A 13,251-nucleotide genomic window follows, 5' to 3' on the forward strand; every position below is an offset into this window, starting at 1 on the left:
CAGAAATATTTTTGGGGGGATGCCGCAGAGGCGGAAAACGTGCTTGACAAGCAGTTGGGCTGTTCGAAGGGCAGTGACAAAGCCGATGTATGACCAAGGTCTCTTCGTCAGAGGTGGAAGGAGTCCTGCGGGTGATCGATGGGAGGACGTGCTGAGCACACAAACAGAATATGCGAGAATGTAGTTCTTAACATCCTTCTGGATGGTCAGCCACCTGAAGCTGCGGTTTATTAGGGTAACGGTTCTGCTGAAACCTGCATGGGCAGAGAACTTTGAAGAGTGAGCCCGGTAGATAAGACGAGAGTGGACCGAGGTGGGGACGTTTGTCTTGCTGTTTGGTCCAGTTTTGTCTGGAGTGCCTGGTTAATGACCTCCTCTATGTTCCAGGAAAGAGCCCCAACAGTGCAGTAAGGTGGCAGGGCGGGAGCTGGGGTCTGGTCCGTGTCGTCTGCAGAGAACTGGCGGGTGAGGGTGTCTGGCTTAGTCTTCTGGGCACCTGGGCGATAAGAGATCGTGTGGTTGAACCGGAGAGAGACCAACAGGATTGACGTGAGTTGACATTTGGCTGACAGGTTCTGACAGGTGGTTCAGACTAGCACCCTCCAACCAATGCCGCCACACCTCCAAAGCAAGTTTGAGTGCTTGGAGTTCCCAACACCCCCATCATAATTCCTTTTGGCAGGGGATAACCTGCGGGAGAAAAAGGTGCAAGGATGATGTTTCCCCATCAGAGTACACGAATTGTGATAGGACCGCACCAACCGTCGTTTCAGTGGTATCAACCTCAGTTGTGGGGGTTGGGCTGGATGAGGATAGGTGCTTTGGAGAACCCTCTTCAGGTCCAGAAAGGTGGAGTTGGCTTCAGGGGACCAAAAGAAGGTGTTCTTGGTGGATGTGAGAGCAGTCAGTGGGGACGTTGTCTGACTGTATTTCCTTATGAAACGGCGGAAGAAATTTCCAAATCCTCAGAACCTCTGGCGCTGTTTGTGGGTCTATGGGACTGGCCACTCCAGGACTGCTTTCATCTTCTCCGGATCCGTGCGAAGCTCTCCGCCTTCTAGGATGTACCTGAGAAAAGAGACAGATGGCTTGTGGAACTTTCATTTCCTCAGCCTTGATGTAGAAAAGAGTCTCTAGTAGTCATTGCAGGGCCATTCATACATGCTGACAGTGGTCTGAGAGAAACTTTGAAAAAATGAGAATGTCATACAGATAGACAAACACAAAAGTGTTCAGGAAGTCACAGAGTACATCGTTAATCAGGGCTTGAAAGACAGCTGGGGTATTGCCAAGGCCAAAGGGCATGACCAGGTATTTGAAGTGTCCAATGGGGGTCTTAAGGCAGTCTTCTATCCGTCTTCCTGGCATATCCGTACAAGCTGGTAGATGTTGCGGAGCTTGGAAACATGGTCGCACCATGAGTAGGTTCGAAGCCTGATAACAGGAGGGGTAAGGGATACCTATTCTTGATGGTAATTTGGTTTAGTCCTCTAGTTCAGTGGTCCCCAACCCCCGGACCGGTGCCGGTCCGTGGATCAATTGGTACCAGGCCGCACAAGAAATAATTGATTAATCCCGCTGAGTAACAACTAGAGTCTAGTTGATTCTCAGCCGGAGTGAGCCATCCTTACTGACAGAAGAAACCTGTTCCCAGGGGAGATGAGTGGCTCATAATACCAGTAGTGAGTGAGTGAGTGGATGTATCTCTCCATGCCCTCTTTCCAGACAGGAAATATTTGAGTCGACTGGAAGAGCGATTGGGTTTGCCAAAGAGCTCATGATATTCTTCAGGAACAAGTCAACTGGGTCAGCCTCTTCGGGGTTATCGGAAGACAGCCTTGGCAGGATAGCACTATGCAGGCAGCAGGATAGGCAGTTAGAGGACCATTATTCGACTCTACGCTCGGATCAGTTAAGGTGCAGGTTGTGGTATAGTAGCCAACTGAAGCCAAGGATGACGGGTGAGTGTGACATGGGGAAGATGTAGAGGGATTGCTCACAGTGGTTTCCAGATATTAACTCTAAGGCCTTGGTCTTTTTGGTGATCCGGGTAAGGCTCTACCGTTTAGTGCAGAAACGTTCAATGACATGGACAGAGGTATGGTTTTGATCTCTCTCTGGTCCTGCAGGGATCGATCAGACTGGGAGAAGAAGAATGGTTTGTCCCACGCATGACTTGTTGTTGGCTTCTCTCTCAGGCGATTAGCCAAAGATATCAGTCCATCTAGGGCAGGCCTGGCCAACCTGTGGCTCCCGAGCCACATGCGGCTGTTACGTTCATGTCGATTTTTGTTTTTGTGCGGGTTTTTTTTGCTGTGCGCGGAGAATGCTGGAGCGGCACATGATTGCACAAATAAAAAACACACAAACATAAAATTTTACATGAACTTAAGAGCCACAGGTTGACCAGGCCTGATCTAGGGACTCAGGCTCATCCAAGAGAGCTAATTTATTCTTCAAGAAGTTGTTGAGGGTGTGAGAAAAGCACTCTTCAGCACGGGAGAGTTCCACCCAGATACAGCTGCAAGTGTTCTACAGTCAATGGAAAATTCAGAAAAGTTCTGACCCTGTTTAATTTTCCCAAGATCTGAGTGGGCAGTGTCCTCACAGAAGGTCTGTCTGAGTTCTTGAAAGAATTCCTGAAAGGTGCGGCCAAAACTGGATTGGTCCTGGAACCAGGCCTCGGTCCATCTTAGGGCCTTGCTGGAAAAGAGCCCAAGGACAAATGAAATCTTGGCAACATCGTGGGTGAAGCAGTGTGGGGAACGATTAAAGGCCAGACTGCACTGTAGAAGAAATCCCTTACAACACCCTCCCTCTCCAAAGAATTTCTTGGGGGAGCAGCAGGCTCCTCTTATTCTCCGCTTAACTAGGCATGATCAGCCGCAGCCGGAATCATTCATTTGGTCAATCAGGCTCACTGGTGCTGGGAGCTGCACCTAGTGCCCTAGTCCCAGATCCCAACAGTGGGGTACTGCCAGAAACAGTTGTATACTGTATGTGGGGTACAGTGCAGACAATAAATTGCCTGGAAACACTACTATCTCTGTTTCCTTCTCCCTGACACAGCCAGGTTGTGTCAACACCACAGAGATGGACATTCGCAAGTGTCGGAGAGAGCGGAACCCACACAGGGTCAAAAAGGTAATGGAGGAGATGAAATGGGTGGGATATCTGACAGTGCAGCTTTCACAATCTTAACATTATTCTCTATACACTGATCTAACACTTGTTCAGCAAATGTCTCATCCCATAAACCTCCCATGTCGGGATTTACTCGTGTTCAACTAAATATGTACATGAAAACATAAGTTACTCACTCCCAGACCAGTAAAATGCTGGGTGAACTTTTATGGGCCACAAAACACCTCTACAGTTTCACCGGGATTTTTTTTTTAGATTTTTTTGCATTGCACTTATCTAACTTTTGCTAAGATCTCATCCCACAACCCTCCCACACAGGTATTGTAAACACCAAAGTGATATATCTGAATTCCCACAGCAACATTTTGGATTTCTGTCAATGTTTAAACTGATTGCATTCAGGTATTGCATTTGGTATTCCTTTTTTTTTTTTTTTTTTTTTTTTTTATAATTTATAGTTCTTTACTCCGTTACAATATTTTTAAAGACCTCCTCCATATTACAGCCAAGGAGTATGCTTTGATTACTGGTAAAATGATGCCACAAGAATCTTCACATGTCCTGCCGACTAATGTCATCTCTCCCGTAACTGCACAGCTATATCTCATCAAATTAGATATTTATTATGATATTTTAAAATCAAATATCAATCAAGTTCATAAATCAACTTTGCTCATAACTTTATATTCCACATGCCTGTCTCTCCCTGTCTTCCTTCACTCTCTCCAGTCAGTATATGGGGTACCAGATGAAGGCCACAGCCAGCCCAGTCCAATCCACATCAGCTCCCAGCCGGCCAGGAAACCCACCAGAGAGGATGTTCAGAAGGAGGTAACTCACAGGGTGATAGTCTGGAGGTTATTACCTCCAGCCTGCCTCCTCCATTCATCATGACAACAGAGGGGACACAGACTGATGAGCTGTTGCCTTTTTTAGCTTCCTCATTAATGTTTCTGACTCTCTGCCAGATTACCTTCTTGAATATCCAGCTGGACAGACACTGCATGAAAGTTTCCAAAGTGGCTGACAGTCTAATGAGCTACACTGAGCAGTTCATGGATTACGACCCCTTTGTATCAACCACAGAGCCTTCCAACCCATGGATTAGTGATGACACGTCGTTCTGGGACTTGGAAGCAAGGTAAGGCCGTGGAGGGCCACATTGGATGTGGGCAGAGAGTTGGCCAGAGACCGATTATGCTTCCAGTCAGGGTCAGGTGGTGTGTGGAGAACGTTGATTGTTTATTCAGATTTGCAAGGTTCTGTCATCTTGTATCTTATCTCAAATGCAAATCAAAATGTGCAAAGGATGACTGTGCATAGACATTCAGGTTATAGTTCTCTGTTTACCACAAAAAATAATCCACTCCTGTGTATTTGACATCATTTCGCTCTACCCAATATATCTTATTGTAATTTGAGCAGTCGGGATCCCAGCCAGCAGCGTGTAAAAAAATGGGGTTTCACCCTGGAAGAAGCATTGAAAGATCCCGCAGGACGAGATCAGTTCCTGAAGTTCCTGGAATCAGAGTTCAGCTCAGAGAACCTGAAGTGAGAATATTATTAAGATGAAAGAAAGCTATTTAAAAAAAAAAAAAAAACATTTGTGAGCTATTTAATTGCTTTTGTAAACAAGTATCTCCTCAGGAGGCACTTTTTATTTGCTAAGCCGCTTTTATTTTTAGGTTCTGGTTAGCGGTGCAAGATCTGAAGCGACGGCCGCTCCAGGAGGTGCCCTCTAGGGCACAGGAGATCTGGCAGGAGTTCTTGGCCGAAGGAGCACCGAACTCCATCAACCTGGACTCCCACAGTTACGAGCGCACCAGCCAGAACCTCAAAGACCCCGGTCGATACAGCTTTGAGGACGCTCAGGTCATTCCTGCTGTTTCCTCCACATGCATGGATTTACTCTGCCGTCCATGTTCAGGCGTGTATGAATGTGGACCATAAAGATGTCTGAATACATGCCTGGCGCTGTATAAGCTCACCTGTTCGAACACCGTCACACACCTGGAGCGCTGGATGGGAAGTTATTTGGGTTTTAAAAGTTGGCCCTCTTCTCTGCCCGCCCTCGTTTCTATTTCCTCCCTGTCTGACCTCATTCCAACAGTGTGTGACAAAATAGAAAAATAAAATGCATTTGTTGCTTTGGGGAGGGTAAAGTCTAAAATAGTTGATTCCATTTATCAGGGTGTGTGTTCAAGAGGAAATGAATGAGGAGTTCAGGCATAATACCAACCCTCTTGATGGCAGATAGGGCCCACACCTCTGTGAGCTAAAACACATTTTAAAAATAATTTAATATGAATATATACAAACTGGCCCTGCGATTGACTAGCGACTGGTTCAGGGTGTACCCCGCCTCTCACCCGATGAAAGCTGGAATCGGCGCCAGCATCCCCTACGACCCTAAGTGTAGGATAAGTGGTAGATGATGGATGGATGGATGGATGGATGGATGGATGGATGGATGGATGGATATTCAAACTGAAAGGCATCTAAACACATTCTCTCCTTTTTTCAGATTAAAGTTTGCAGCTTATGTCACCCATTGATATTTTTATCAGCTCTGCTCAGCTCATGAAAAGAATCCTGCAGTGACCTTGAATGTTGTGGATATGTTTTCCATGACAACACAAAAACACACTGGGCACACATTTACTTGGAGAGTCTCTTGCTTTATCCTCATGTTAAAAAGTGGGAGAATGAAGGGGTACAGAGGGAGAGAGATAAGGGGAAGAAAGATAAAGTATTGCCAGGCAAGTGGTAGCTGGGTCGGTTCACCTTGGATTCCTGTGGTTACAGAGCACGTCTGTGATATGAGAAATAGTGTGGTTCATGCTGCCAGGATATCACTCAACGGTCTCGCTCAAGACTGACCGCAAATAACACATGTGTGTATTTCATGCATTTATAATTTATCCTTTATTAATCCCTGTGGTGAAATTCGTTTTCTGCAATTAACCCATCATGGATGAACCATGAGCAGTAGGCTGCCGTCCACCAGCGCCAGGGGAGCAGTTAGGGGTTCAATGTCTTGCTCAACAACACTTCGATACGCTAGGAGGAGCTTGGAATCGAACCAGGAATGTTCGGTTCCCTAGACGATTGCTCTCCTGAGCCATGCAGTCTTCCAGGACAATAGGCACTCACCAACTTCTCTCTACATTTTGCAGGAGCACATATTCAAGCTAATGAAAAGTGACAGCTATGCACGCTTTTTGCGATCCAACGTTTACCAGGACCTTCTGTTTGCCAGAAAAAAGGTGAGTTAATATCCAATTTTTAAATGTCCCTCTACCCTTTTTTTGAGGTTTGAGATGTGAAAAAAGTAGCTGAGGACATATTAAATTGCATACCATGGCCACTTCTTTGACTCAAGTCAGACTCTATTTAGACGGTGCCACATCACAACAGTTGTTTCATGACACGTTACATGTAGAGCAGGTCTGGACCACACTCTTTATGGACATAGTGAGAGAGGATATGAGGTTAGTTGGCATGAGAGAGGATACAGAGAATAGGGTTAGATGGAGAGGGTTGATTCGCTGTGGCGACCCCTGAAGGGAAAAGCCAAAAGGAGAAGAAGAAGAGGACAGGGATTTATCAAATGCTTACTTCTTGCAATATCTGAATATTTTACAAGGCTATTGATGATACAATAGCCTTGGCATCCACAACATGACATAATGTTTGTCTTTTCTGTACTACAATCATTTATGATCTGATTAAACTGGACATAAAATGCTATTCATGGTTGATGTGCGTGCATCAATACCAATCAAGACACAGCCAAAAAACTGTTGCCAAAAAGTTGTTTTACTTTTCGGTGGAAAAATGTAAATGACACAAAATTATTGTTATTAGGTACATTTGATGAAATTGATGTGAAAGAAAATGAATGCCGTACTTGTCTGGACTAGTTGTTATAATCCCTTGGTAAATCAGCAGGTGGCATTTGAAACATCCTTTTGGATGGTGTTTGGGTTCCCGAGTGTGGTTGGTTTTGAGAATACCAGAGTGAAAATTGTGCCAAGACTAAATATGTGAATTGGGACCTATGACTTTCATACTGGATCAGTCAAGCCCCGGTTGCCAACAAGCACCACTGGTGCATTTTACCTACCTTCAGGATACCAGTGGCAATTGGGGTACTGTGGGTCAAAGAAGGAAAGGAGGAATATGCATCCAGGAGATTCAGCTGGAGAGGTGGCGAGGCCCGAAATCCAGGGGTAAATTTTAAGTTGCCATCGTATTGAAAGGAAAGGAAATGGAATAATGGTGATCTTGAAGGAAAGTGTTAGTTAGTACTGTCAGGTGGGATTGGAGGAGAAGGAAAATTCTGAAATGAGTAAAATGATATGGTGCAAAATATCTCCATGGCTGAGAGAGTGGTGCACAGTGCAGGCTTCGCTGGAAATGTCAGTGCAGGAAATAGTGGTGATGAAGAAGTGATGGACAGGTTTAGAGTCAAGGGTAGGAATCCAAAGGGACAGATGATGTTGGGGTTTGCAAAACTCTGCAAAACTGCCTCTGCTTCAGTAGCCAAGATTTCATATTGCAGCCTTTTCCTTATGATGAAGACACATTGGCAGAATTTGGACAAGACAACCAGGTCTGGACATAGGTTGGTCATGCAACTTCAGGTGGAAAGGCGAGCCTCTGACTCGAGTCTATTCATGTTTGCCAGTCTCTGACCGCATTCAGGGGACGTGAGTCATGATTTGAACAGTGTGACGGCCGTCTCTCCCCTTCCCCGATGAAGGATGTTGGTTGCCTGGAGGCTTCTAGGGGCATGGTGTTGCTGGTTATCCTCTTACTCTCCAATGCAGCAGCCAGGCACTACAGCACTTTGTTTTGGCACCAGGTGTATCTGCCTTGAGTAAGGCTGGTGTTACAGCCCAACAGAATGTGCTTCAGGGTTTCTCTGGCAAACACTGGACACAGTCTGGGCTCTCTCCAAATCAGAGATCTAGGTTGGTAGGAGAGGGCAGGACATCATATGTGGTTCTGATGGTGAAGCACAGCATATTGGCCTCAACATTACATAGTTTGTTATCTTCAAGCTATTTTCCTCCTTTCTACACCATCCCTACTCACCCTGCGGCCTTGCTTGGTTTTGGACACAGCTCTGGCACAACTGTCCACTCCCTTCTAGCGGTGGACTTCCTCTACCACCATGCGTCTGCATTGAGCCGGAATAGCATTCCGCCATGCGGGTGTTGTTATGAACGCACCCAAGCCCTTTCTGTTATGTTAGACCTGGGCCAGTATGTCCCAGTGTTTCAATGCAGACGTTTATAGTGTCACTGCTGTATCTGGTCTCCATCTTCTCCCTGTGGCTAATGTAAGAGCCGCACCTCTGATGAAGGGATCCCAAAACGCCGCGATGGTCTTCTCAAGTCTTGGTTTGGAACACATGTATTCCTCCACCAGGTTAGATATTGGCAGGAAGAGGGCCCCATTGTCGTACAGTCCCATGCTGGTAAGGGATCTGGGTAGTTCAATCACTAATCGCTACAGCCACTTGGCATGGGCTAGGGTGACCTCATAGATGGAAATTAACCACATGAGAGAGGGCAGCAGCCCAAACTGAAAGCACCAGAGCTTCATCTTTCTCAGGAGATCAGTGCTGCTGATCTGCCTGAGGCCACTGATAGTATCCTGCCAGAGTTGTTCAACCGGTTCAGAGTCTTTTCGCTGTGCAGTGTACCACTGGCTTAGGCTTTTGGTGCGCTTTACCAGGATCGCTGGAATCTGCTCATTATTGTGGAACCTCTCAAAGGCCAGCAAGCCCTTAACAATGGAAATACTGTGGGATTTAGTGGGTTTAATCTCCTTTTCTGTCCATCCCTGGGGTTTGTCCAGCAGACGTTTGGTGCATGTTGTTACTATCATCATGTCATTGGAGGAAGCAGCAGTCCGTTCTTCAGGCGTTCGCCTCCAACCACCATCGCGATGCTCGGATAATTAACTTAATTGTCATGGTGAAGGTCAATGGGGAGATGGTGCAGCCCGCCACTAGAAAATATAAAAAAATTATACTGAACGATCTGAATAATCAAATTGTGACGGAAAGAAGAATACATGATTTGCTGTTTTCTTTTTTTCTCAAGACACAGTAGCAATGCCTCTAACTTTTTCTCCAAGGAGATTAGACTATGTAAACAAATCCATAGATTAAACATGACTATAAGCAATGCATAGAATGTTTTGATAGCAGAGGCGTATAAATGAAACTATGCCATTATTGGGTATTTTTTTAAGTTTAAGGTTACATGATCCATCCAGTGTATTGTTTGGCACTAGTAAAGAATGTCAACAGACTGCTGCAGCATTCACATCACTTTGTGATTATCCCATTACTGGTTATGACCCCAGCACTGCAAAACCGCACAAAAGCAGAGGGAAATCAAGTGTCTAAATGGTTTATTGAAAAGACCACACAGAATATTGAATAGAAATTGAACAGCAGCATCATGTGAATAAGGAAACACATCAGGCCAAATGTGTGTGTTCACAATGCTGATACTGTAGACTGAATGCCACAAACAGTTGTGGGGATAAAGTACCTAAACAATACATCTACATGACTTTACATAATTTGTCCATGCATTTGACAGTGACTCTTTTTTTTTAATTTAATTTTTCAATTTTTATATTATTTCATTTGAATGAAATAAAAAGAAACAGCCCTGTGCCATTAGTGAACAATATGAAGCTTTCAGCAAACACTGCTGCCTCTATTTATGCTTCTTTGTACCATTTTCCCATTAAATCACTGCTCCTTCTGCTGGCTTGTCACCGATCTCATTTCATTTCCCCACCAATGCAACCTCATTGTCTTCAACACTCTTGTTTGCAATGCTCGGTCTCACAAAACATCTCTCCAAAACCCCATCCACACCCGTACCTGACCCAAACACTCACCCTGCTCCCCCCTCCCAAAACAGCATTCAGCAGACACTGAACAAGGCCGCCGCACCTCCTTGGAGAAGTTCACCCGCAGTGTGGTAAGTCATATGTCGTTGGGGCTGTTCATATCACAAACCACTCCGGCTCACTCACTATCTGTGGCTTTTGCATCGATAGCCACATTGCACTCAATTCTGTTGTAGGATATGGGATATCTTTGTGGTAAGACAGTGAATGTTTGTTGGGCTTTTTTTTTTCGGATAAACAAGCATCTTAGAGGATCTGCGAGATTTATGAAGTACTCTGACCTTTTGTTGGCCATTTATTTACATTTTTGTTGACCTTCCAGGGAAAATCACTGACAGGCAAACGTCTAACAGGCCTGATGCAGTCATCCTGACACAGCCTGTGCCGGGGGAGCACGGAGAATTCCTGTTTGAGGGGTGACCGCCACACAGGGTCTCGGACATGGGAGGTGGTGCTGAGCTGGATGACGCCGCCGTGGAGGCTGTAAAAGACCCAGGACTACATACCACTTTGGTGGTGGAGCAGCACAGGGCTTGATGGGGATGTGGGGGTAGGGAGGGTGGGGGTAAATAGACACTCTTATGAAAGGCGGTACTGAAACATTGCCAACACACTGCAAGGCATGCAGAATACAGTATGAACATATTCTTGGGCTGCCCTATTTAAATAGTTGGTTGACAGCTAGACTCTGTCACTTAAACTGAGTAGTTTCTATCATATCCTTGTTAATGTCAAATATAATCTTTAATTTAAAGCAAATTATTTGATAAACACTAGATTTAAAAGCTATTTGACACAGCTCGTAATATTTTACCCTCAAGCAGGCAACTCATAATAGCCCACATAAAGTCAACACACAAATCCATTTTGCATAATTTGACTGTGGTGATCAGGCAGCCAGCAATAAAGCGAGCGGGAGACAACCATTTTTTATTTCTTCTTTTGTTGTTTGTGTGTTGTGAGACAAATTCAGCGTCTTTTTTATAACCTTGAAATTTCTATCACATCTTTTTCTTATGCAAGAACAATGTGTAAATTATCAAGAGAACACATGTAATTAGGGCAGTAACCGAGAATATAATCCCCCATAAACTATTCAAACTTTTGAAGGTGTAATTTTTCATGCTTCATTACTAACAAGCACAAGGGCTTATTGTAGCATTCAAACTGCAGCACAGCATGTTTCAGCTAAATAGTTTTTCTTTTCTGCAATAGTTTTAATGGATCAGAACCTGTATTGCAGAAACACAGAGAAACTCATTTAGTCAATTTGGTAAATTGGTCTGCAGACAGCATATCTAAAGTGGCATCAGGTTTCAGGTTCTCCAATTGCACAATCACATCACTCCATTGTTGTGTGACTCTTTACAGTGCCCTACAAGGTTGTGTTAATCAAAGTGATTTTACTTTAGCCAAAGTTAAACCTAAGCGTCCTCGTGTGTTTCAGAAACGTTTTTAGGGCTCCAACTGTGGTGGACCAATGTTTCCAGTGCCAGGGCTCCATCTAGTGTTGGCTGAAGCATAGGCCCACCTTAACATGGAACAATTTCTTACTTGGTGTCAAAACTAGTTCCATAGAAATGAAGGATTGACCTGCTGACCATTTTTTTTTTCCTGCTTAAGTGTGTCATGGTATTTCCTGCAGAGAAGTATCAATGGACCATCCCTATCAAAAACGCCATGGCAATGGAGCCATTTAGACCACCGGGAGCCTGCTACATGGTCATAACATCTGTACTAACCAAGGCTAGAATGATTTTGACTCTCCAAAGATGGTACCCAAGCAGTTGAGAGCTCTTCAATGAAAGGACATCTAAGCCTTGTAATGCAACAAAGAACAATATTTGACCATGTAGGGGTGTTGCACACTGAACATTGTGGCCTCTGTTTCACTGTGGCTTTAGCCCTCTTCTGCACAAATCAGGTGCTGGGATGAGTCTAGTCTCACAGCCCTCCCATGAGGCGAGTGGCTGCTGCACTGGGACTAAAACTGAAGGATAAAAAAAAAATCTTTCCTTTTCTACCGAGGTCACTGCAATGCATTGTATAACTCATGTCGATAGATATCAATATCATGAACCAGTAACCTCTTGACTATAAGCTAGAGATGTTTAACTCAAGTTAATGTACCAAATGTTATTCTCAGCTCAAAAACAAAAAACATGTGTGTGGAGTGCATTGTAGATGTAATTTGGCTCTGTGTCATTATCCAAAAGCACATTTTATGATACAGACCCATTGCTGCATGACGCATATTCAGGACATTTTGTGCTTTCAGTTTTTTCAAACAGCAAGGTGACTACTGGCACTCAAAAACACTCAAGTACTTGCTTTATATTTATGGGTACCAAATAATAAAATTCTGGACCTGTCTTCTTTTGTGCTTCTCTCTTATTGATCTTTGCATGTCTGGGTTGTGATACAAGGAAAAACATCGTTAACTCCTGAGTGACCATTTAAACTATCAGTGTATACCCCAGTAACACGACAGACATGTTACACTGCACAATTCCATTGCAAGAACAGATGCTGTTCTGTGGAGTGCCTGACTAAAAATCAAGGTACTTTTTGTCTCTTCTATTCTTCTTCTACCCATTATTTCCATTTTTGGTTGTTTAACCATTTGTGGTGTGTTTTTTTTATAATACATGTTATTATTATTATTATCTTTTTGATATTGCTCAGAATGTGCTCTTTAGTATACAGAATTTCATAAAAATTGTTGATTCCACTGCAACTTTTCAGGTGCCGTATTTTGTAGATGACAGCTGTGTTACCAGTCATGATTCAAGATTGAACCCACATACTAATTACAACTTGTTATATCTGACCATACCATTTGTCTTGCACCAATTCTAAGTATTTCAGTAATACTACAAAATGACATGTTTAATTTTCTCATCAAAACGGTATTGTGAGTTAATTCACAAAGAAATGATGTATTCATCATAAGCCATAGGATCAAGAGCCTCTCACACTGCACATATGTTTTTTTTTAGGTAAAAGTTCTATATTAAACATTATAAAAACAATTTTAACAGTCTTATATATATATATATATATATATATATATATATATATATATATATATATATATATATGTCTTCAGACACATGCATTTAGAAGACAGGTAGTTGAAGTGTCCCTGGCTGGCGAACAGGCACT

General features: G+C 43.8%; 1 protein-coding gene across 4 annotated transcripts in view; it reads left to right on the forward strand.

Annotated features, from left to right (window-relative positions):
- The window catches only part of LOC147237437 (regulator of G protein signaling 6-like), a 53,938-nt gene extending 41,480 nt beyond the window's left edge, over positions 1 to 12,458 (forward strand). For 2 of the 4 annotated variants that reach the window (XM_086149043.1, XM_086149067.1), the window contains 7 exons: positions 3,070 to 3,144; positions 3,874 to 3,975; positions 4,113 to 4,285; positions 4,570 to 4,695; positions 4,830 to 5,016; positions 6,321 to 6,410; positions 10,098 to 10,402. In XM_086149043.1, the coding sequence (XP_086005169.1) occupies positions 3,070 to 3,144; positions 3,874 to 3,975; positions 4,113 to 4,285; positions 4,570 to 4,695; positions 4,830 to 5,016; positions 6,321 to 6,410; positions 10,098 to 10,262 (918 nt within the window). In that variant the 3' untranslated portion in view covers positions 10,263 to 10,402. The other 2 variants (XM_086149052.1, XM_086149060.1) reach the window with 2 other exon arrangements.
- Positions 12,459 to 13,251: the final 793 nt, after the last annotated feature.

This window comes from Fistularia commersonii, chromosome 1, assembly GCF_037954325.1.
Source record: "Fistularia commersonii isolate RoL2024-O1a breed Wild chromosome 1, RoL_Fcom_v1.0, whole genome shotgun sequence".
NCBI lineage: Eukaryota > Metazoa > Chordata > Actinopteri > Syngnathiformes > Fistulariidae > Fistularia > Fistularia commersonii.